Here is a 25,773-nt window from a genome sequence, read left to right as displayed (position 1 = left end):
CAATCCTCTCTCTTGCACGCAAAAAAAAATGTATTATAAATAATCTTTCACAAAATGTCACGTAGCTTTTATTGCACATTGTACATGCCAATATCTAAAAGAAAGGCTCAAACCTTTCGCTTGATGACTAGCTGTTTAAATACCTAGCATTTACTTGTGTTATGAATACTAATTGCATTTTGCAGGCTCTAATCCTAACTGATAATTTAAAAGAAAAAAATAATAATAACAAAAAGAACCAAAAATATGCCTCCAACTGTATAGGTTTTGTGAAAGAAACAAGCTGGTTTCATTTTACTGATTTCTGCTGCATAAAGTCATTAAAAACATCTGACCTAATTAAAAATCCTGCTTCGAAACTTCTTCCTCCCGCCCCTCCACTATGAGATTACAGGTATGGCTGCTTGTGTAACCGTAGAGTCCTTCTGTTTCACAGATTTAGGTGTTCCTGTACTGACTAAAAGTAATAGTCAAGGCCACAGATAGTTCCTGCTAAGCAGATCTCTAGCCTAAGGAAGAGGAGTAATTTATCATTAATATGTGGGTTTACGGTATGCTGTGCTAATATACGACCGCTAGACAAAGAGAATGGTTCATGTGTCACGAGTATGTCCCAGCTGGTAAAAAAAAGCCTTGCTGGGTTAAAAAAATAATAATAATAAAAAAAAATCTTCATTTGGAGGGTTAAAATTCTGGCAGGAAGAAAAAGATTAAAAACGTCGCTCGATCGAGTGTTTTGCCAAGGGTTTCTAAAGCTATCAGCCACCAACAGCTCCAGAAAGGGATAAAACCAGCAAAACCAAACCACTAAAATTGCACTATTACGGAGAAATAAGTCCGTGAAAGGCAGAGGCACCCGCTGCGGTTAAGGGACAGCCACTTCGAGAAGCCGATTGTTTTTTCGCTTGCACGTTGGGATGTTGCCGTTTTTCTGGCTGCCTTGTATGAACTTCACGCACACTTTGTCCTGCCTGAACTGGACCAGGAACCTGGGAGAGGGAATAAGACAGAGTTTAGTTCGAGGTGGGGAAAAGCAAACGCATGAGGAGCAGACTCCATTGAGCATCGCTCCCCAAAATGCCATTTTTAACTCTGTGTTAATAGAAAGAGTCGGGGAATAAAACAAAAACCCACAGGTTGTGGCACGGCTGGAGTCTCCCTTCAGGTAGTATCACTTAATTATTGTCTTTCGCCTGTAACCATGGACCTTTTACAACAGTTAGTTTGCTACTCCTTTAGAAAGAAGGCAGTTGTAAACAGAATTTCTAATGCACCAGAAAACACAAAGACTATTTCCAAGTGCTTCACCATCATCCAAAGAGACTTGTTTTGTTTTCATGGGAGGAAGATAAATGCCTCTATAGCAACGTCGGGAGAACTCTTCTCCAGTTTGTGCTTAATTTAGTATATCTGGCATTTTAGCAGCTCTCATATTTCTAATCTCTAGTTCGCCTTTACAGCCCCCTGCTCGGCCATCGGGAAAATTCACTTCCTTCCCAGCGATCTCCAAACGTCGTCGTTTCCTACAGCGCAGGGTAAATTGAGCTGGATTGGGCTCTTCACTTTTTTACTGGAAGAGAAATTTCATTGAACGTGGACAAGTGTTTTAAAAATAAAATAAAACACACCCAAAACACGACTGGCTCCTGCGGAGCCTCGAACTTCTCGCTGCTCCAGGTAACAAGATTAAAAGCAAGGAAACGGGGCAGCTCTGCCTTTTGGCTCGCAGGCAGCCGTTGCTGACCTAAAAAGCCCTTTGTAAAACAGCGCCTTTTTCCCTTTCGGCATCCTTAAAACGTCCGTCCTCCGGCAAAGGCTAAAAAACTTCAAAGAATGCGTTTCTCCAGCCGGAAAGCACAAATCAAGCTGACGGCAGAGCTCAGGGGAGGACGTGGCCGAGCTGCCCTCCCGGTCCCCGCTTTCCTGCCGCAATTGCCCGAGATTTTAACTTGTTCGGCGTTCCTGGCCATGCCAGCATCCAGAAAACCAATGAAGTTGGTCTTAGGGAGCTTCATTGCCAACGCTGCCTTTTTCTAGAGCCTGTGTCTTACCCCTGGATCAAGAAGGTTTTTGCTCGGTATCGGCTCTTGTCTCAAAAAGGAGTGCGCGGGAGTTTAAAAATAAAGCTGATGTTTTCTCCTTGGTCCTCGGTTGTGCTCGGATCTAAACTCTAGCCCTGCTAAACGACTTCCCATTATTTAGTCTGGATAAACCCAATAAGCAAGACGCGCTTGGATGTTTTTAACCTGCGAGATGAGAAAGGAAAACCACATCCCAAAACGCAAGATCCCCCAAAAGCAGACTCTTTTCCAGACCTAAGGCAGGCCAGACTGATGCGATGTGTGCTTCAACCTATTTTAGCAGCTTAGTCCTTCGTAGCCATTGTTAAAGCAGACACCGGGGACAGCCACACTCTTTTAGCGGCTAAAAGGGAAAATCAAATCATTCTCAGAAAATCAAATCATTCTGGTAACAGAACAAAGGACAACGGCAGATGCTCTTTCAAGGAAAGAGCAAAATTAGGCTTTAAATAAAACCTCAAATCTGAACGGACATGAACTGTACTCGCCGATTCTAGGATAGGAGCAGCGCGATGCAGCCAGATGAAAGGGTCGGGTTTTGCCTGCAGAGCCCTTGTTAAAGGGCTCCAAATTTTCTTCTCTATTCAAAAAAATGAATAAACTCACCAAATGGATGCCGCTGAAAATCAGGAGGCGCTTCACGGGGTGATTAAAACCCGGGGACTGAGCGAGGGGTTCATACTTACTCCTAAAGGGGCTTTAGGAGTTCACAAACATTTTCGTTCCCTGGCTACTAAAAAAACGCTGCAAGTGCAGTCCTCATTGAAGGCCAGAATATGCCCCTGCCCCAAGCAGAAAGCAACACTCATCTGAGATGCAAGCTTTTTGAGAAACAAACAACCCAAAGAGCCCCGAAGCAAGAGGTGGCTCAAACACCATCGGCAGGAATTTTCAGAATAACAGAAGGCAGAGCTTTAGAGACCTATATGCATCTAGGAAGGATCTTTTCCATTCTGGTTTCGGTTGTTTTCGCTAGAACTTGGCACTTGGCCTCTCCTGTCATCAAGAAACATCTCACAGGAATGTGCAAACTTTTCAGGCGCACGCAAAACGATCCTCTCTCGAATGTAGCATCTCTGAATTGTTCCTACAGCAGCAATTCTGCTTCACAGCCTTATTTGAGACTACTTTAAGAAAAGCACATTTTCTCTCACGTCTTTCGGGGAAATAAGAGGCAAAATGGTTACTAGAAATGAGTACACATTGGAAACTGGCTCCTTATTTACAAGCATTTTGTCTTTCTAACAAAAAGACACTTGACTTTTTGGCACGTTGCACTGGAGGCAAACAAGCAAACAAGAAACCTACTCATCAGAGATCTCAATGTTGAGCTTCTGTTTGGTTTGGCTGAGAGTCGTGCGGTAAAGTTTAGTGGCCATTTCGATAAGGTGGTCGCTGCTGAGCAGGAAATCTCCTTTACCAGCTGCTCCTGAACCCTGAAAACGCAAAAAAAAAAAAAAAAAAAAAAAGAAAAATATTAAGTGCCAGCCAAGCAGGAGGTTTTATAAGGAGTCTTCTCTTCCTGGCGCAATGGAACAACAGTCTTTTGTCTTGTAAACTAAACAGAGATGTGGTGCATAGGATGACAATGTGATTCGCTCTCGAATAAACTAGGAAACTGTCAAGAAAGTTAAAAACCCCTTCTGGCCCTGAAAAGGAAGGGGCACCTTCGTTTTTCCTACAAAACTGTAGTGTTTCTGCGTCTCTCTTCTAGCTGGATCGCGGCGAGATCACAGTATTTTCAGAAAAGAACAGAAGCCAATTCCCAACAGCAGTACTAGGACGGAGGGAATTCATGACACTATTTAGGACGTTTTTCAAATCCATTAAAGCTAGAATATAAATAGCGGCTCGGCGATTTTAGCAGAGCGATGCTGACCACGCGCTGAAGCAAAATATAGCTGTGAACTAAGTTCATTCGGTAACCGAATCAGCTGTGCTGTAACGGGGATTTCTTGGCATCCCATAAAGGAGAGAAAGATTCTGCCGGTGTGTCAAGAAGAATTAGACAGCAGCTAAAAAAAAAGACAAGACTGCCACAACGTATCCACGCCAGATTAAAGGACTGTATTACAAATGGGGAAACTCCAGTCCCAAAGAGGCTCCAGCAATATATGAAGTTTGATTGTCGTAAGTAAATGAGCGTTCATAATGTACTAACTCTTTTGGTTTCAATAGTTTTAAGCAAAGTTTTTGCAGCTGTGGCGACGCTTGATAAACTCCCAAACCTGCGGGCTCACTGCTACAATTAAACGCCACCAGATAATTAACGAACAGTTTTTAGATCACAAAGAGCAGCGATACTGTATTTGAGTGAGGTGTAACCAACCTCCTTGAGGTGCACCGCAAAGAAGCCGTCGTTCTGCGAACTCATGGACACTTTGGTCACATCTCCCAGGGGAACCTCCGACTTGATATTCCCAGATTTTTGATCCGCAAGAAGAACGTTATTTTTGGTTAATAAGAAAATCCTGGACGTAGCCTGTGAAAATATAAAAAAAAAAAACCCCAAAAGCAAACCGTTATCTAGAGCAAGAGAGAACTGGTCTTCACTGAGCACCTACTAAGACCACAAACAGTTCATAGAGTTATTGAGCTTGGCCCACACGGTAAAAACGTGAATATTTGATGTTCAGTAAAAGCTGCAGACCAGTTAAAATCAGGTCAAATTTATTTATGTGCCCAATTACAGGCTGTGAAGCTTAGCTCATTTTGGCACATACGCTTAGGTATAAAGAGCTCCTTTAATTATTACCTTGCAGTTATAAAATTCAGAAACTGAAACTCAGAAATTATGCAAATCAGGAGGATAACCTCATTTCTCACTCTCTGTCAGGCCTCGGGAAAACCAACGTACTTTTTCATGACTAAGTCTCACCATTTACTGTTATTCACCAAAACTGTGTTGCAGAATAACACAAATTAGGGGGGTCTTCTCAATGTTTTGTTCTCCTCCCTTTATCTGTTGGAATTATTCCTCGGGAAGAGAAACATTTGCATTTTCGAAAGACAAATATTTTTAAAGCCTGAGTGCGTGTTCTTAAATGTGCCTTAGAAAATAGTAAGAGAAGTGAGAACTTAATCCATATATAGCTTTTCCTCCTGTAAAATTTTAAATAATAAAATCTTAACTGTTGTAATTAAGAAGCAGCTGTCTTAAGCACAAAGAACCACAGCTCATTATTAATTTATTTTTTTTAAAAAAAATCTTGAGAGCCGTAGTCTATACAGGAAATATATTGTCTTCATTTAATTAGTTTCATCTAAACCAGAAAATCAACTTGGCATCAACAACAGGCAACATATTTTCACTCCTGTAAATACAGAAATGACACGTACTACTTCTAATATTTAGACAGATACGGTGAAAACAATTCCATTTACTATGGGAGGATAATACTTCCTATTTTAATAAATATAATTTAAGTGCAAAACAAGTTCTGTGTTGGCAGAATGAAAAAAGTACCCAATGTTTTCAGCAGCTTTATTCAGACGACACAAGAAATTCACCTCTTCATCCCAAAGAAAGCTTTTGGTACTCATCAGAAGACAGTCAAAGCCAGTAGAGTACACTTGTAAAGCATAATAAAATGGGAAAATTGGGAGTGTGAACCTTGAAAGGTTAAGTTTTCTAAAAGCTTGAAGAAGAACAATATTCTCTAAAAATTTTTCTTCAGTTGGCAAAGAGAAGATTGGAGTTTAGCTGTGAAGTAGTAGGGTCTGTTACCAGATGCCATTTTTGTTTGGGAAAGGCACTGAAAACTACAAACCCAAATAAGGTATTTTTCCTAATTTTTAGTTACATTTGAAAAAGTAAATCCAACATTTCCAGTCTTGCCCTTACCAATTTTTTAAAAATCCTCAGCCTATTACACAAAAAGAAGCCTCTCTCTCAGTTTATTCATGATGAAACCGCCAGACCTAAAGCCAAATCCGTTCTCTTACCTTCCCATTGGCTCTGTTGATCTTATTCACAACTTCTGCAATGATGATCTTTTCCTCCACAGCATCTTTCAGTTTTTTGTACTTGGGGTTCTTGCTGATTTCCAGGTAAGCCCCTTGGAATGGCTGCCCAACACTGTCAGACGGAAAAAAAAACACCAAAAAAACAAGGGAGACACAAGGTAAATGGAAATCGCGGGGAAACCATCGCTTTCAAATTGCTCCAATACCCCTTTTCAATGATTCCGAAACTTCCTTAAGCTTGATACCATTCTCTGCCAGGGGAAGGATACCATTCTCTGCCAGGGGAAGTAATTTGCTGCTGCTTCATTTTCAGTGGCAGAACGCCCCGAATTAGTCAAAGCACTAAATGCAGAGCTTTGCCAAAACCAGAGCCCCAAAGGATGCGACGTGGAACGGCGGCGCTATCTTTGTCATCGCGTCTCTGGCACATGGGGAGATGGGAGAGAAAAGGAAGGGTACTGGGATTTTCACACTCTCTAGAAGTCCCTTCTCTGGTCTTAAACGATTATATGATACACAGAAAATTAGCCACATCCTATGAATCACAATCATCCCAACTCATCCAAAATTTTAGGCAATAATTTCCTCCACCCTTAGGCCAAATAAAAATAAACAACAACCGAACCCAAAAGGGGCTAATCAGCTGTGAATACCAGACAGTAAGAATGGAAAACTTCTTACCAAGTCAGAGCTTTTGGGTTTGTTTTGATTAATTAGCATTGTGAAACCATAGTGACCAAACAGTAGGTTCCCAGCGGACTTTGTTCCTAATCAAATGATGATGACTTAGAAGTTAAAATTGAAATGAATCAACCCCCTTGGATAAAAGTAACTTGGTATAGAAGTGTACTTTGCTGTTTAACTTTTCATTGTTTACACTTGGTGTAAAAATAAAATAAAATAAATTTAAAAAAAAGCAGTGAACCACAAACAAACTGCCTTCCTTCCCAGGGATCCCAGTACTGATCAGATGTGTAACTGATTCTAAAGCAAAAAAAAAAAAAAACAAACACCACAAAAAAAACCTCCTTGCTCCTAGAAAAGCCCAAAGGCAGCATCTTTCTCTCTTCCCAGCAGCATAAAAAGACATCCCAAAGCACGTCAGGAACAAACCACCAGCTAATATATACAGCCATTAAATAAGCGATCTGCTGGAGGGAAGAAAGAGAAACACACACTGAGCCCGTGACAGGGGGGAAAAAAGGAAGTGTCTGAATGAAAAATGAAACAAAATCAAACCAGTAAAACACACAAACAACCCAGTGGAGCTTGGCCATGCATGGAACTGCTCTTCTCAGCTCTTACAGGGTCCCGGTCCTCCCTCCGCTGAGTCTTGCTTCTCACTTTACAGCGCCTGGTTCCTGCTCAGCTCCAACTAGAGCTTCTAAAAGAAAACTCCCCTGAGATGGGCAAGACCTCTGCTTTCAAGAAAAACCCGATTTCTAAGTTCATATTCACTTACAAAGTTCAATTCAACTTCCTTCAAGGATCTCTGTTTTGTTCAGTTTTATTGCATGCAAAAGAAGAATAAAAAACAAGTGCATGCAAATCAGATACTACTGCACTTTCTTGAGTAACGCTAGCTCTGCAGATAGCAAAGACAAGACTTTATCAGTTTTTAAGAACCAAAATAAAATCACACCTCGTTTGTGGAGATTTCACATCTTTAAAAAGTGTCCAATTAAAAAAAAATAAATTAAAATTGAAATAAAATATGAAAAGTGCTTAGAAGCTTCAGCATCTTCTCAAAAAGATACATTCTGATGTATCTAAGTCTTAAAATTGCCTGGTCTTCAAGCTAGAGCGTTGTGCTGGATGGACTAAGTTTGAACACGGGAGAGCTCCCAGGCATGGATGGAAACTAGGGGAAAGGGGGAGAGTCCTTCCCTTCTGCAAGTTCTCCAAACTTTTACGATGTGAACAGGTCACGGGAGGGTTAGAACAACAAAACTGCTGGACAGAAGGGCTCCGTCCTACAGGGTTAGTGGGCTGCAACCCCAGCTAAGTTAGAAGCAAACTCAAGTCCAGGATTGTGAAGCAAAACGATGGAGGGACAGCGTCAAAGGAGGCAAACACACTTTCCTGCGGAAAATCAAAAGCAAAAGTCTTGCTTAGTTTCCTTGCGTGCTAAGAGCAGCAGAATCAGTCGTTACCTGGCTGGATATAAAGCCTTCTTGTCCTTGAAAAGCTCACTTGCTTCCAGTTTTTCTTCGTATATCAGCTTCTGCTGATCGGTGAACTGGTCTCTGTACTTTTTACACTGCGAAACAGGAGATATTAAACAACCCCTCCAAAAAAAAATTAGCCTCCCACATCTGACTCGATGCAGCAGCACCACAGACAAACTTTTTGCTTATTGCTCAAGATCTCGCATTCTTTGTATACTTCTGAAATGACTCGGCTCCATCCTACGTGCCCGTCGTAGCACAGCAACAAACCCCAGAGGTGGTTTTCGCCTCACCCATTCTAGATGCTTCTGAATTACACCAGACCCGATAATTAAAATATCTCATTTTAAGCGTGCTGCGTTTGAGCTTAATCTATCAGATTGAGATTGTGAGATTGTGCTAAAAAGGTTCCTGGAAATATATATATCCTTATATATGTATGTATGTATGTATGTATGTATGTACATACGTATGTATGTATAAATAATTCCACGATTATGGAAGCTTATGTAAGCAGAGAGAAAGAACAAAACGGCTGAAAGGGTGAATTTTTGGGGCTCCCAAAACCGTTCCTTGACGACTCACAGAAAAACAGAGCCCACAGGAGGAGTAAAACGTCTCAGCAGCACCTTATACCGATCCTCGCTGTTCTTGCCAGCCAAAGATCCAAAATAAATTTCAGCTAACCACAGCTCATCAGGTAAAAAATTCCACCCGGTACTTCCCAGTGTTCGTCGAAGAGCTAATCCCAGTCCTGGCGATGGACATGAGTGTTAGAAGCCAGCAATTAAGACATTCTGCCTAATTATGAAGTTAAGGAGCAGGCAGGATGGATATACCCCTTGCGGGCCAAAGACAATGATCAAAACCTGGAATTCTTCCCAAGAAAGAAAACCATCCTGGAACGGGAAGAAATACATCCTAAAAATAGGCCCTTCGTGAGCAAAACTACTTGAAATCACGTGAGGAAGTTCTGTAGAGACTCGACCAGAGCGTGCCCTACCCTCCACAAATGGAAAATCCTCTTTAGCTCCTTGTGAGTGGAATCCAAGAAAAGGTAGGGTCTCGCTGGCCAGTTTTTATCTATCGGTGATAAAGAAGGCATCTTATTCTTCATTTCCAGGAAGTATTTTTGCATCTGCGATAAAATTGAAGCAAGATGTTTTATATTAATGCTCAAATACCAGAGTTATTGAAAAAAATACCCAAGGAAAAGCAGACGCTCTGTGATTAAAAGCGCCGGTATCAAAGGGCAACTCGCAGCTTTCATAAACCTGAATGTGAATTTTTAAAAGCCACGCAGCTTTAAATCTCACAGAAGTGTGGCAAATGCTTAATTAGCGCTTTTACAGACCTTCAAAACATTGTCACCATCTTTTCTTTACATTTACGGCGTCGATTTTCCATAAGCTCAGCTTGGACATTTCCTTACAAAGACTAATCGAGGCCAAAATGCAGCTGTTAATTTTTGCTAGTAAACATTTAAAAGACAGAACATGCACGTGTGCGTTGTAGGGATATATACATACAAGTCTCTGAAGGGTAAATTCATAAATTTTCCTTCCAGCATTGGCTCTGAAGAATTTCCTGTACTCTCTACGGACCTGAAAAGTTAAACAAACCCTCGCAGTGAATACGCAGAACGAATTGGTTGGCGCGAGCACTCTTTTTATAAAAAACTACTGAAAAAAGCATGCAAAGTGTTCACCGAAACAGGAAAACTAACTGGGTACACTTAACATTTGTTAATTTAACAGAGAATTTGGAATACTCTCTTCTGAAAGGGCCAAGCTATTCAAATACATTCAATATTCAATACATTTTCATAGGCTTTTGCATGGAAAGCTGGAGTGGAAAATGGGATGTATCATCAGGGAAAAGACATCTTATTGTGTCTGAAGTGACACTCATGTTCATTACATAGTTAATTAGTTAATTCAACATAGTTAATTACATAGTTTTGGATTTTTGTCCTTTACATTTCTTAATGCGAGGAGTTTTTATAAGAAAAAAGGGATTTTATTATTTTTTTTTCTCCTGAGCAGACATAGGCATGAAAATCCTCTTTTCATGCAAGCAGTCTTTGTTCCAAAGGGAAAATAAGTTTTTTTTTTAGTGCTCGATAAGAGCAGAGAATCAACAGAAAGGTTGTTTAATGTCAGCAAACTTGGTATTTGCTCCCAAAATTTATTAACAATTAAAAAAAATAATAATTAAAAAAATCCAAAATGTGATCAGTGAGAACCATTTTCGCAGGTGATACTAATTTTTAGTATGTGCTTGTCAATGCAAGTTTCAGAGTACTTGTTTTGCCCTTCCCATTGCTATCAGTGCCAATTAGCACCTCGAATCATTTAATACCCAAATTTCAGAAAACGCCACCTGAGAGCGAGCGCGATTGGTTTGCAGTTTTTCTGTGAAGCCCAGGCTCAAATCACGTTGGCTGAAACACCCTTCAATTTTTTAATTTTTTTTTTCCTCTCTCCCTGATTTTGGCACGGCCTGCAACGCACCTGTTAACCACGTTTTTGGGCAAAACCCAGGGAAAACATCGTGGCTTTGCCTAATTTACCCCAGAGCAAACTGAGTGGTTTTACCTATCTGGCGATGTGTCGCTCGAGTTCCGCGTAACCAGAAAATAAAGGGAAACCCGTAGGGAAAAAAAAACGACACACATACCAAAAAAAAAACCAAAACACCACAAAAAAAACCCAGAAAACACATCAAGTGATAAGAAAAAGATCGCTTGGCTTACCCTCGCACACTTTCTGCCCCGTACTGAGTGCCAGGCATTTAAAAAAAAGCCAGCATTTTGAAAACACCATTCTGGGATTTAAAAAAAAAAACCCCACAGACGAACCCACAAATCAATGGGTTTTGCTTAATTACACAATAAGATGTATCACCCAAACTGACAGCATTCAGCTGTCATCACTCTGTGCAAATACCGGACAGAATTTTTCCCTCCGAGCTCCGTAAAAAAATTATCCGAGCTCTCATTTGTTGTTTTTCTGTCAGGTTTAGTGCTCTTTAATTAGTGTGCACTCTCTTCAATTATTATTCAAGGCTGAAAATTAACTTGACCACAAGCACCCCAAATCTCACCATGTTCTCCCAGGCTCTCTTTAATGGTTTTGCTTTCTATTATTCTGCGTGAGCTGCAAGGTGTGCAAATTAATTTGGAACAAAGGGACTAAAATACAACCCCCAGATCCTGTTGGCGCTGCAGGGAAGCTGCAAAGCAAGCACTGAGAAACACAAGCCGTTCCAGAAAAGCCGAAATCTGGAAAGTACCACAAATGCTATTTAAAATCTACTTATTGGACAATTAGGAAAAAATAATTTAAAAAAAAAAGACTCAAGGAATTAATGGTTTAATCTCGATCACTTGTGTCAGCTTTAAACCTTCACACCCCCCTCCATACGTCATGGGTGAAAATATTTTGCCATCAGACAAATGAGAATTGCCTGTGGTAGCAGGGATGTGTTGGAATAAGACTCTGTTCTTATTCAGAAAAATCTGCGTGTTTCAGGTGAGATGGAAGTGCTGCTTACACGATTTAAAAAAAACCCCCAAAACTCATTGGAAAACCACCCCATGGACAGGCGGAAACATATTCCTGCCGCAACGTGCCTTAAAGGTTTTGGATTGCTCAGTTTTCGTTGAAATGCTGCTGTTTGATACAAAGCAGCCTCTGAGCTCTCAGGAGGGACGTAGTCTTGTTCTCAAATCATAAAACCAGACCCACGTTGGCAGTAGTACCTAAAGTGTGGTTCTGATCCGCGGAACAGCTCCTTAAAACGGCTCTTTCGTATTTCCAGATCTGGTTTCCTTATACATTTTGTATATTATGCACATTAAAAAAAAAAAAAATCCATTATATAGGTTATACATATACGTTTGGAACTGTTTTTCCCATTGCATCATCGTTAGGATAAGAATGAGAATACGAGAGCTGGGCTTTATTCTGCATTATCAAGCAAATTGTTTCCTTTTAGATGTCGGTCGTCACCAATATCCCCGTCAGCAAAGGTGACACGCAGCCACATCCCCCCAGCCACATGGAACGGGTCCACGTTCCCGCGGTTCCTCAGGACCGCGTGTGTAAAACTACGTTTGCAGACCTGGGACGTCTCAAGATGCCATTTTCATGGTCCGTTTACAGAGCAGAACGACATTTTTCCAGATTACAGATGTGTTTTCTTTTGCCAACCTTGAAAACGAGGGACAGGAAACAAAAAGTCTCTCGTACGTCTCAATTTTTCGGGGAATTCACGGCCGCCACGGGGAAGTACGTGGAATGCCACGCCTGAAAAAAGCCTTGGTGGACGTGACAGGACGCTGTCATCTTGCCAGTGACAGCCCACTGTCATCTGCTTGAAGCCACGTCCTTCAAACGAGCAGAGGTGACAATAAGAAAACACATCCTTGGAACTTTTGTGGATAGGATCTTTGCCAAGGTTGGTCAGGTTTTGATACGGTGGCTGAATTAAAGAGTCCCTTTAAATCTGACTGCTTGAAAACTGGAATTCCCAATGTGACAAAAAAACAAAAGCAAACACCAGATGCCTGAATATTGCTGTAAACGAGGTGTTTCCAGCTCCCAAATTGTTTGGTAGCGTCCACGGCAAAATTAAGCAGCGTAATTCCGTGTAAAAGCCATCCCTGCCGGCGAGCCCGCGGAACTGCTGGTTTAGGAAGTGTTAGTAAGATCGGTGTAGACGGAGGGGAGGGTTGGAGAAAAGTACCTTCAGTCCAAGCCAGTAAGCCCAAATGACTGCAACAGCATGCTTACGCCTAGCCTCCTCCTTCAAGCGTTTCAATTCCCTTCGAGCCTAAAAGGTTTAGATAGTGAACAAAAGAGACAGCCCGATGCAGACAGCACAACGACCGGGAGAAGGCTTCTCCCAAACGGCCAGCTTACAGTCAAGGTACAGGAAAAGGGGGAAGAACCAGCGTTTAACATTTCAAACCCTTGTCGGGGAGAGCGGGCGCAAAGCCAGGCGGGAGGTCAAAAAAATCCTCCGCTGCTGCTCAAGCAGCGCGTACGGGTAATTAATTATTTTGTCAGCCCCGTTAATTCACCATCGGTGTTTCCATCTCCTCTTCCATGCACCCCTCACAATCACCCCGTCGCCTGATTCTGGCAGAGAACCTTGCCTGCAGTTGCAGGCATCAGAAAGTATGAAAAGCAAGAGTTAAATCTCAATGTCTGGTCCCTTCTTCCACCGGCCAGTGCCTGGGCGGAAGAGAATCAACTCCAAAATGAGGGATGCAATGATGAATTAATTGCCGGCACTGTATCGAGGGCTTTTATCGTGGAGGTTATTTTAGATTTTGGTATTTGTGCCCAGCTCGATAAATTATGTCAATGTAACAAAGGGGTGAACCCCAAACCTAGCGCCTTCCTCGTGTACAAAAAAAAATAGGGACCTTCCCTTTAGGGAAGCAAATATTCTAAATATTCAAATATTCGAAGGCGTGTGTGGGCAACTTCATAGACTCTCATGGTTTAGGAGGTGCCAGCACCTGTGTTACCCGGTTATCTGCTAAATAAAAGTCAAGTGAAAGGCAGAGTTCCTGTGATATGGGATCAGTGACAGCACTTGCCAAGTTCCAGCAACAGCGGTTCCAGCCTGGGCCAGTTATATTTTTCGGATGTAGCTGGAAAGGTTAATTTGCAGGAGGTGTAGGCTCTCAAAGAATATGTTGTCACTCGTCTGCTTGGAACAAAAGCTCCCGCTATAGAGCACTGTAAAAACAAGGACTCTGCAACGCTCAGTATTTGTCTGCCTTGTGAAAAGGAAGGAAACTGAGAACTTGAGGTCTAAAGTCCTTTTTTTTTAATTATTCTTTATAACTTTCAGAAAGTTTTGTTTTAAATATCCCCCTGGGAAAAGATAAAACTTCTCTTATCAGATACTGCAATTCTTTTTCTAATCTTAATTCAGTTTAGATTATTAATTACTTATAGATTATTTAAAGAATAAGGAGGCAATTTTTCACTACATTCCCGTGAGCCAATGGATAAAAATAACTCCTAAAACATGTTAACAATTATGCAAATCTATTAAATATTTAAACGAGGAGCTCTAATACACTTAATAGCATTGCTTCCCCTTTCTGGATGAGTCCTTTTTAATTCTTAAAGAACACCTCAAGTCTAGGAAAGTATCAGTTCTACAGTACTGAGCGATATTTTTGGTGGATGGAGCTTTGGCTAAAAATAAATTATTAACGTATTGCACTAAAACTGGGTCTGCGAGATTACACAGGTAGCTAAATATCACGGTAGAATTGCAAAAGTTCTAAAGTCAAGTGTAAAGGAAATTTTCTAAGTGTTTGTTTGGATTCCCAGGGCTGCTGTTTCATTAGAAATCAAAGAGATTTACATCAAAATAGCAAAGGTCAAAGCCAGCATTATACTCCAGAAGTAATTTGAGCCTATTTCTCTAATTGGCAAGGTGTTCTGACAACAAACCCACCCAGCCTCCAACCTAAATAACAACTCGAAAATGGTTTAAACTTGAAGTATTACCTGAGTCTGGTTTTCAACTAAATTACAAATTTATTAACTGCAACCAATAAATGTTTGGCCTTCGGTGAACAGCATTTCAAATGGTCACAGAACCCGCAACTACGAGCAGGGGATTAGCAAGAATCTTTCAGTGGGACTTTGCTTCTGAAAACAAACAGCTGATGCTGGAATTCCTGGGATTTTTCTAGGGCTGTAAGTTTAGAATTGCAAACATCATTTTTTTTTTGCTAAAAGACCGGGTCATAAACCCATGCTCTATACTTGTACTTTCTGAAGTTTTCTTACTGGGTCAAATCACAGCCAGAAAAGCAATTAAAATGAAAATTTAATATAATTTAACAGCTTTGGTTTGTAAAGGCAGACTGTCCAGGGTGCAGCCTGGTGACAATCTCGATGGGATCACTAATACAGCATCACTGAAAGCACTTGTTAGGGGGGAGGAACAAAATCATAGCAAAACACCCCGACTTTCTCTCCCCCCGCAAACCATGCTTTGCATATTTACACATAATTAAATGCATCCCCTAATCTGAGAACACTGCAGTCTAGTCATTTTTTTCTTAAATCTAGCCTGATGCCTTGTTAGTGCAAATCACTACTCGGTTGCCATGCAAAGAATTTCCTACTCTAGAAAAACCTGACGGACAGAACGCTGCCCGATTTATTAAGCGTGGCATGAATGGGAATGGAAGGGACCGATGACCATGCTCTATTATTTCCAAGTCAATTGTATTAGTCGTTAATTCTCACTATTTACTACTGATTAAATGTTGATATTGTTGGGTAATGAAGGGGGGGGCGATGTGATATGTGCATGAAGTACCTTATATCCAAGCCAGTAAGCCCAAATAACAGCAATAGCATGTTTATTCCTAGCCTCCTCCTTCAGTCGTCTCAGTTCCCTTCGCGCCTGTGATGCATTTGAAAATGGGATATGGAAAAGCTTAGGGAAGAAAAGGTTACTGCGAGTTCCCAAGGGTGCGAGAAAGAAAGAAAAGAAACCAGTCGCTACAAAGAGCAAATATTAAAAGCACTGCCCCGGCTTCCCAGATTGCACCAGCAACCGATTTGTTAGCAGCGGAGAGAAATAAAATAAAATCAGCAGTTTAAGCCGCTGAAAACACTCCCAGGTAACTTTATCGGGCTTTCTTCGTTCTGCGCAGAGACAATAAAGTGCATAACTTGTTGCCGTTTTCTTACCTGGGTCCCGTGCCAATAAGCGGCAATTATTGTGGCAGCCTCGTTACAGCGCTTCTGATGTTTGAGTTCCCGAAGAAGTTTCCGAGCCTGTCATTGAAAATACGTCATCGAAAATATTATTTTATTTTAAAAAAAAAAAACAACACGAAAAACCCAACCACACCCAAGCGACCCGACAAACACTTAATGATTTTAAGCCAAGGCGCTGCAAGCTGTAAATCGAAGCAAAATCAAAACACGACACCTCCAAATCGCCAAGCAAATAAATTAATAAATTAAATAAACCCATAATGCGAGATGAGATGGTGCTTTTAACCTGTTTTCTTCCAATAATGCTCCTGGGAGAAGACGGCACGCCAACAGTTAAGACCGAGAGGATATTTTTAACTCATTTAAACAAGAAAGACAGAGTAAAAATGAAGAAGAATGGTCAAATCTAATCACCCTAGCTCATGGCTGGCAAACTTTAAAACCTGCTGGGCAGGAGAGGGTTGGCTACACCTACAGCCACCAACTGCAGCCCCTTCCCTCCCTGTGGCAGGAGGAGAACCAACTCCTATCGGGCAGTTCTCTCTTCCCTGAACAGAGGGGAAAGGCACATTGAGCAGGGTTGAAAAGGCTTAACAGGAAAACAAGAGGAGCCCAGGAACGTTTATTTTCTGAAGCTGGACCACAGCAGTTGCTTTAAGCCTTCATGTGAGCTGTTAACCTCCCTTTTATCTCCTATGGACTATCCTCTCAGGAAGTACAAAACCTCTCTTAGAAGAAGCAAAGTTGTAGAAAATGCAACTTCTTTCTCTCCAAATCAGCCACACATTACAGTATTTGCAAGCCCAGGGGAAGAATCCCAGCCCATCCCGCTCTAACACGTACCTAAGGCTGCTCTCTGAACATCAGCCTCACCCGGTCACGTTCCAGCCCCCCTCTTTCCAAATCCTCTGGCAGAAGATGCCCCAAGGATAACCCGGGGTGGCTCCAAGCCTCCTTCTTTCAGGAATTTATAGCCTAGGCTGCAACGCATCACCTCTTCTGTGACAAATGGGAGTGCCCAGCGCACACAAGGCAGAATAGTCAGGAGACTCCATGGCCTCGGCATGTCTTTTCCGACCTGCTCCTTACCCTCGGTTACAGGAACAAGAAACTCACCTTCCACCCTCTGATGTAAGACTGGACTATAATGGCCGAGCTCTTTATCTTCTGATACTTCTTCTGTTGCTGTGGTGGAAATAAAAAAGTGACACTTAGAAGAGAACAGTGCGACTGTAAAAACGTTGTATAGCAGAACTTGCATTAATAACCTTTGTAAGCACGGTTAAGGATACAAAGCAGTAAATGTGAACAATTTTTGACCAAGCAGATCAGAGAGGAGATTCTGCATTCAACTCGAGGGGAAACAAAGCACATGGACAATGCTGCACGGACAACGTCACCTTCTGTTTACAGAAATACTAAGTCCGTGGTCAGCAGCACAGAAGCGACACGGGTTAAAAACTAACACTAACAGCTTTATTTGTCTTTCCCACCAACAGAGCAGCAGCACACAAATGCTCAGGTTCGTTGGCCAAGCTTTTTACCATCTTTTCATAAACTGCTCCTATTACTCGCAGTCCCTTTATGATACCAAATGCTGATGATAACTGAGGAACAGGGAGGGTTAAAAAAGAAATCTTGAATGGCAGTGCTGCAATATCACCCAAATACACCAGTGCGAATGACAAATCTCCTGGACAGCCGAGCATTTTCCATCTAAAAACCCCTCAGTTCTCCAGTAGCCCAATATTTAGCACATGGCTAAATGAACGACAGACTCAGCTGTGGCTGCATTCAAAGACAAGGGTTGCCCATGGTTCCCCACAAAGGTCCTACGCTTCAGAAGTCAGCACTGATGTCAGCTTGGTCATGAATTTGTTTCCCTTTCTTTCTATGAAGGGTTGTGCCCATCTAGCTGTCCTTTTTCATCCCTTACGAGATCGTAACGAAGCCATACGGGCACAACGCGAGTCTGTAACAACACTGTCTGTGGAGACGGTGCACTTAATCACAGAAGTTCAGAGAAGAGTTTTTACAGTAAAAAAGCATTTATTCATACTTTTTCTGTCTCTCTCTCTAAGTACCTGAGATAAGTGAACCAAACACTAATAGTTTTCAAGATGACAAACAGAAGTGCTCCTCAACTGAAGAAAGCAGTGACTGTCAACTTGCAGTTTAAGAAGATGCTTTCTTTCCATATCATATATTTTATCAAGCTGATACACACACAATAACAAACTGCAGCTGAGATGTGTAAGGACTGTTTTAAAATTTAAAAACAATACTTTTTTTTATCGTAAGTGCAGATTATTTACTAACTGACGTAAACAGACGAGTCGTCTAACAGCACTGTTCAGTTCATCACACAGGACACCCACTCTACAAACAGATTTGAAACCATTTTAGAACTATATCTGTAGCAATACTGAACTACGAGACATATGAGCTATAATTTGGGGACTGGTTAGCTCAGTCAGTTGAGCGTAGCGCTAGCAACGCTAAGGCCGCGGGTTCAATTCCCATTCAGTCCCTACATTTTTTTAGTTGAGAGGTGGCATCCCTGGCGGCAGGGAGGCTGGATTAAAATGATCTCTGAGGTCCCTTCCAGCTTAGGCCATTCTATGATTCTGTGATTCTATGATTCTATGATTTTAATAAAAAATAAATGCCTGGGATGCTCCCAGGCAACATTCTTGAGCCTCAGATGTGAAGGTTCCAAATAAGGCAAAAATACAAAAAGTCTTACAAATGACTGAATTCCACACGTATATTCCTGTATATTTATTCTTTATTTATTATTTTATTTTTATTTTTTTGCACACTAACCATATATTTTGAAAGCACCGTTAAGTGCCAGGCAGCACAGCATTTTAGCTGAAAGCAAAAGCCTTTCACCAGCCAGGCCACAAAATCCTGCTCTCCCAGAGCTAAAGGATTCCTGGTGAGCTTTCTGAATATTTAAGCACAATGTAAACACTTCCTCAAGGTCTACAGAAACTGAATTATCCTTATTCACGTTATTGGTATTTAAATACCAATGTAACATTGAATTCTTTCAACACTTCTCCGTGCATATCAAGGAAAAACAGCGTATGAAAGTTACATGAAATATCATATCAAGTTTATGCCAAAAAAAAATTGATTAAAGAATTGAAAGAACCCCCCATTTATCAAGGATAGTCTCTTACTGCGTATCTCCTGTACCAGGAAGCAATCACAATCTGGCTTTTCTTCATTAGCAAGAAGCGTGTGCGGCACTTCCAACCTCTATAAATCTTCTCAATCAGGGTAGCCAAGTCCTCCAACCGCTGCCTTCTCAGGTCTTCTAGTTTGAAGAGCTGAGTGGGATTTATTTGGGGTTTTTTTACCGTATTGTTTGACATTGCAAGAAAAACAGAAGGGGAGAAGAGAAGAGAGAAAAAAACAACAAACACAGACATAAGCATAGCTACTGCAATAGAAATCCCTCCTTAATTCAAGTCCCCTCTCAGATGCCTCTTGGTTTATTCATCTCCAGAGCTACAGGCAGATACATCGACAAGGTTTGGGGCAGACACGCTGTCACAAGGCAGTGCACGGAAGTTACACCAAATTCAGGCTGATGGCTATTGTATTGTAGAGATTCCCACCAATTTTAACGGGGTTAACACGAAAAAGTGTCTTTTTTTAACACTGTGTTCCACATCTATATATGAAAGTACAATCTCTAGAAAAAAAACTGTGGTAACCAGCTAGGGAATTACGTTCGTGAAGGGTTATCCCCATGAAAGATGGCTTGATTTCGCAGCAGATATTTTTCACTTACCGTTCTTGGGTTGCGGATGAATATCTTTGATCTACCAAATGAAAATTCTTCTTCAGGGATTTCCAATTCGTTAAACAGTACCTCTACGCCGGCCCTAGTACGAAGTAAATGAGCTTAACAAACATGACCCCCAGCTCTAAAACTTCTTAGTTTACATAGTTATTTATGGAAAATATATGAAGGCATATTTTAAATTCTGAAATACTGCTTCACAACAGAAGATTGAAAACCCAACTCATTCACTTACTGGTTATTTAGCTAAAGGCAAGAATAATCACTGTAAAGATGCACAATAATTTGATGAGAAACGAGCAATTCTGATTTAACAGCATCAGCAATGGCCCACTTTTTCCTCTTACATATTTAATGCTTTTCTCTGTAAAGAAAAAGAAAGGAAAGAGGAAGGGCTCCCGTGCTAATGTCGAAAGGTGAAACAAAGACTGACAAGTTTGACAAGCTCTAATGTTCCACACGACCAACTGCATTCTATAAACGTTAACAAAAAAGAAGAGAGAGGAATTGCACAGATATTTGGGATGACTGTAGAATGCTGCTGTTATTAATACTGTACTTTCACCATTAACTTGATAACCTAAGGATTTAAACTGTAGCTAAAGGTATTGATCTATTTTGAAAGAAATGTAAATTGCAGCATTGGTGGCAAAGTGTAAAAAGAATTAACAGAGGCTCATTTGCCTACTCAAGATGTTATCTGAAAAATACATCGGAATAATACACAATTTAAAATTAGATATTTAATACAATCGATTTGCAAGCAGTGGTATTTCAGAGTTGTTCACCAACCGTTAGGTAAAAGTATTCTTGACAGGACAGAGAAAGGTGGGGTGACTGTCTTCAAAGAAATGGGGGTTCCCACACTTTGTTGGTATGAAAGATAAGTGTCCTGATCATTCCAGACCTCCTAGTTAATTTGATTCCACTCCAGTATCTCCCTCCACCCTTTAACTGGGGCCAAAATCATTCAAGGTTGCAAAATATTCTAAAACCAAAGCACTCTCCTTGCTCACATGCAAGACCTTTTCCATTAGTAGATCAGTTCATCACCAAGATCACCTTCTTTGCCAAGGAACTGACATTTTTAGCCTAGTAAAAAGTATAAATTTCCCAATGAAGGAACCATCCAAAATCTTTAACAAGATGCTAAGGAACAACAGACAGGTAAAACATTTGAGCCACATCCGTTTACTTCTTAATTCCCTTTTTCAAACACTTGGAAGTTCATTCAATTAAACCAAATAATCGCAGGAACAGGATGGGTAGAAGAATGCAGATGTTTCCCTACCTGGCTGGCCCTCTCCAGTGGGGCCACGTCTGCTTGCACAGCATCTTGTACCTCTCCAGGCAAGGCTCATACGCCTGCCGGAACGCGTAACCCGCCCTTCTGACCCGCACGTTCTCCAGGAGACCCAGGTAACGGATCTGGTGGCACACCAAGGCGTCATTGAAAATGTGCGCAGCCTTTTTGTCATTGGGTTTGATGCATCTGGAAAATGAAGAGGGACGCTCGTTTGCGGCACGGGACGCGTCAACGACCACTAGCGCGAGTTTAACGCCTAGATTTCCGTAGCTTATCCTTGGATAGTGACATTTTTATTTATTTATTTAACTTTGCCAAGTGTAAATTCACCGCGGCGTAATTTACCTGATATAGTTTGGATTTTTTGTCTGAAGGTTTTTCATCAGGGTAGCCACCGACGCCTTGAACTGCGAACCTGCTGTCGGTGGTCTCTTTAGATTGATCTTCGTGGGGTTACCTTCCGGGAACAAGGCTTTGATAAGAGCGTGACTGGCCTTCCACATGGCCTGGGAGAGGTCACGGTACAGTAGGTCATTATTTTTGTCCACAAATCCTTCCACCTGGTACATGACCTGAACAATACAGAAGAGTCTCATCAGAGAGAGATAACACAGTTCAAAACTGAGCCATTTTTCTCCTTTCCCACCATCTGAAACAAACAAGAGACGCTGCAGAGTTTCATTTTAAATTTGTCATTTGGAAGACTTTTTGCTGGATAAAATTTCTGTGAACATGCTACCTGAGAATCCTAGAATCCTAGAACAATTCAGGTTGGAAAAGACCCTTGGGATCATCAAGTCCAACCATTAACCCTGCACTACAAGTTCACCCCTAAACCACATCACCCAACACCACATCTAAATGACACTTGAACACATCCAGGGATGGCGACTCAACCCCCTCCCCAGGCAGTCTGTTCCAGGGTCGGACCCCTCTTTCCGTGAAGAATTTCTTCCTAATGTCCAGCCTAAACTTGCCCTGTTGCAACTTGAAACCATTCCCCCTGGTTCTGTCCCTAATGACCTGTGAGAAGAGACCAGCACCAACCTCTCTACAATGTCCTTTCAAGTAATTGTAGAGCATGATGAGGTCCCCCCTCAGCCTCCTCTTGGTCAAACTGAACAGACCCAGCTCCCTCAATCGCTCCTCACAAGGTCTGTTCTCCAGGCCCTTCACCAGCTTTGTTGCCCTCCTCTGCACTCGCTCCAACACCTCAAGATCTCTCCTATACTGAGGTGCCTTCAAAGTACGAACACTTAAGTCATTTGCTGAACAAAAAACCTGATATGAAACATCACCTTTTGATATTGCTGCAGCCAAGTAGCTATCTCCGCGCTCCTCAGGGGACTTGTTTTAAAGGACTTTTACCAGGAAAACAGTCCAAAAACAAGCCTGAACGCAGAAGCTCTGACCTGCAGCTGGAGACCCAAGAGGCATCAGGGGAACTTCATGTAGACCTCAGATTGCTATTGGCTTTATTTTAATTTTTGAGGGTAGGGAATTTAGTCTGATTAATCGTGACAAGTCAGCGGGCTGGTAGTACAGATTCTTCAGCTTCCTGATCTCTCATACGCGCTATGTACACAGAATATTGACTAAAACCATATTTTACGCAACAGCAAGCGACTGAGAACTCAGGCAACATTTTTCTTTGGAGCACACGTTTCTGTTTCAACAGGTACAGTAAATGCCACCGCTGGGAAAAAAGAACAAACAAAAATGTCGCTTTTGTTTCCCAAAACTTCTGTCGTCTGGTGACCAGATCACAATGTTCTCAGCTGAGGCTGGAAAAACAACATTCCTCCCAGAATAGGAGGAATTCACTAACTGCTCTTGCTGGGTGAGGGAATGCCAATAACAATGGAAGACACAATCTGCTCGAAGTCCTTCTCGAAGTGCTGGGGTGGTTTCAATTCGATCTGAATTCTGACCACTGAAGAAATAACTAAATATTAACCCCTGCTAGGTGATATTGCAATTACAAAAGTTTCTTGGCAAATACTTAATGTAAAGGTAACAGCTGCCTCAAACGGTGAAAGTACGGTATTTCCAGGACTATTTTGAGTTAGCAAACTAGCGAGCTATTCAAAATTGTAAGATTGAGAAAAATGTCCAAAACTAAGGAACTATTAAACAGTCCTAGGCAAATTAAACACCTTCCAGATATTCTTTAATCTGTGAGATTAACAGTTCAGCAGAGTCAAACACAAGGTACGGTTCCCGCTCATACGTTTCCAAATTGTCGTCTTTTTAGAAATGTAATTATTTTGATTTTCACTGATAAAAATTCATACTGAATTACCCATCAAAAGCTACCAGACTCTTATTTACTCATACTGCTTCTGTTGTGGAAAGGGACTACATTTGCAAGCCCTCTGTATAACTTTCTCTTCCCTCTGTTTGAACACACAGACTGTCAAAATAAACTCGGTTCCTTCAAACATACAAACCCTCCGCTCTCTCAACAACGTGACTAAGGACTCCAGCTAGTCCAGCCACAAAGAGCGTGCTTTCCAAAATATCTCGCCCTCAAATGCGTGAGAGTTTTGGCCATTCTAAAAAACATTTTATTTCCAGCAGCACAAGCGGTTCACCACCAAAGCACGTAGGACATCTTTCTCCTTTGATGGCAGGAGAGCAGCCCTTGATTTTGGCAGCGTGACCTCTGGAAAATCTTCCAGCCCAAACCACAGATCTTCGGTGTAAAAATGGAAAAGATTAAGACAGGTCTGGATTTTTTTTTTGATCAATTATTGACTCGAGCAATTCTCCTCTGTCTGTAAAATTCCTTATTGGATGAAGAGCCTCTCGTCGTACCAAATTTCTCCCGAGGAGCAAGCAATAGGACAAGAGGAAGCGGCCTCAAGTTGCACCAGGAGAGGTTCAGGTTTGATATTAGGAAAAAGTTCTTGACTGAAAGGGTTGTCCAGCACTGAAACTTGGCTGCCCAGGGAAATAGTGGAGTGCCCATCCCCGGAGGGATGTAAAAGCCGTGTAGATGTGGTGCTCAGGGGTTAGTGGTGGACCTGGCAGTGCTGGGTTAATGGTTGGACTCAACGACCTTAAAGGTCTTTTCCAACCCAACCGATTCTATTAAACTGAGGCTCCCCGCCCTCCGTTCTCCAGGTACCTTGCCAGCGTAATGTTGAATCCTGAAGCAGCTGTGCGGCAAGGAGGTGTCGTTGAGGAACCGGGAGCACTTGCTCATCCTGCTCTCAAAATGCTGGTGAGTGGCACAGACCTGGTTCAGTTTTTCTAAAAAGGTGTCGTCGGTGACAGTTCCCGGTCTCAGGCATTCCTCGTCTAGCATGGCCAGGATTCCAGTTTGGTTCTGAAGTTTCAAGAGAAGAGCTTTAGTGTTTCCATCCCGTTTCCCACAAGGCATATAAAGGAGACTGCCCTCTCCTGTTTGTCACTCCTGGAGCCATCTCAGTCTGGCTCTTCTCCTCACCCCCACTGCCGACAGATTTTTAGTAGCTGCGCTTTCGAGAAACTGCTTCTGAGGTCTGAATCTTCGTATGCTGGAATTTCACATAATTTACTCAGACTGCTGAAATTCCAACTGAACTGAAAGGAGGCAGTTTATGGGTAAAACCAGCAGATATTTTATGACAATGGTTAAAACTCTTCCTACTCTTAAGGAATTTTACCTTTCTCCTCGCGCTAAGTCCATAAGAATTCCTCTTATTAGATACTAGCACCTTCTGTACCTAACACCTTCAGTAACAAGTCATTGAGAGTTCTACCTTCCATATTTAAAGAAATGTTATTGACAATGCAGCACGTGATATCTGCTATGGAAAACAGCATTAAATGTAAACATTTTAAGAGTTGTTTGGGGTCACTTTGGCTTTTTTTTTTGTGTAGGTGCTGCTGCGCATTTCTGACAAAGTAACATACAGCCTTTTCAAGAATTTTTTTAGTAAAATAAACTTTCACCCTACAAAACGAGATGACTAATACGATGAGTGACTTTCCAGCTCAAAATCAACCCATGCATTAAAAAAATGATTCAGAGAGAGCTCCTTGAATATAACTTACGTTTTCAATTAGGTCACAAATGATAGCATTGTTGAAATACTCAATATGAGTCCATTCAATCCCCTACAAGAAAAAAAAAATAAAATTAAATGTGTGGACAGGAAAGCTTTTCCTCTAGGCAATTAAAATTACATCCCAGTGAACTAAGTAACTACTTTCCAATTCGTTTCTCTGTGCTTCCCAACACGTTGTTTATTAGGAAAGAGATGCAAGCATCTACTACTAACATCATCTGCTCGACATGAGTGTCCTTGAGCGGCTGCCAAGCCAGCTCTCCATTCCTTTCCCCCACCCGTGTCAGCTTCCCATGCACTCCCCTGGCCGCCCGCCAGCCCTTCCCGACCCCCCCTGGCCCCCCTCTGCCCACGCTCCCACTGCTTACAAGGAAATACACCCATTTCCCTGCAAGCATCTGAGATCAGAATTTCTAAGCTCTCAGTTGTTGGTGGGGTTTTTTTGGGTTTTCTTGGTTTATTATTATTTTTTTTAACAGGAGGAAGAAAGAGGGCTAAATTTAGATGAGACCATCTGAAAAATCCAGAGTCTGGCTGCTGTTCAGATATCCCTAATATAATAATTTTTTTTTTCAAATATCAGCAATAAAATTCCCAGTGCATCAGGAGGT

General features: G+C 41.7%; 1 protein-coding gene across 1 annotated transcript in view; it reads right to left on the bottom strand.

The window, feature by feature from the left end:
* Positions 1–470: 470 nt before the first annotated feature.
* Positions 471–25,773, bottom strand: part of MYO1B (myosin IB) — a gene marked incomplete at its 5' end in the record, with an annotated part of 36,692 nt that continues 11,389 nt past the window's right edge. The window contains 17 exons of the mRNA XM_009875412.1: positions 471–989; positions 3,390–3,517; positions 4,411–4,563; positions 6,027–6,159; positions 8,201–8,307; positions 9,219–9,353; positions 9,745–9,819; positions 12,965–13,051; positions 15,578–15,664; positions 15,955–16,041; positions 17,101–17,169; positions 19,173–19,322; positions 19,790–19,883; positions 21,093–21,293; positions 21,453–21,679; positions 24,238–24,438; positions 25,149–25,211. Coding sequence (XP_009873714.1) covers positions 866–989; positions 3,390–3,517; positions 4,411–4,563; positions 6,027–6,159; positions 8,201–8,307; positions 9,219–9,353; positions 9,745–9,819; positions 12,965–13,051; positions 15,578–15,664; positions 15,955–16,041; positions 17,101–17,169; positions 19,173–19,322; positions 19,790–19,883; positions 21,093–21,293; positions 21,453–21,679; positions 24,238–24,438; positions 25,149–25,211 — 2,121 coding nt within the window. The remainder of the gene's footprint in view (positions 990–3,389; positions 3,518–4,410; positions 4,564–6,026; positions 6,160–8,200; positions 8,308–9,218; positions 9,354–9,744; positions 9,820–12,964; positions 13,052–15,577; positions 15,665–15,954; positions 16,042–17,100; positions 17,170–19,172; positions 19,323–19,789; positions 19,884–21,092; positions 21,294–21,452; positions 21,680–24,237; positions 24,439–25,148; positions 25,212–25,773) is intronic.

The sequence above is a fragment of the Apaloderma vittatum genome, unplaced genomic scaffold (assembly GCF_000703405.1).
Source record: "Apaloderma vittatum isolate BGI_N311 unplaced genomic scaffold, ASM70340v1 scaffold2318, whole genome shotgun sequence".
NCBI lineage: Eukaryota > Metazoa > Chordata > Aves > Trogoniformes > Trogonidae > Apaloderma > Apaloderma vittatum.
This window is presented reverse-complemented; position numbering and strand designations above follow the sequence as displayed.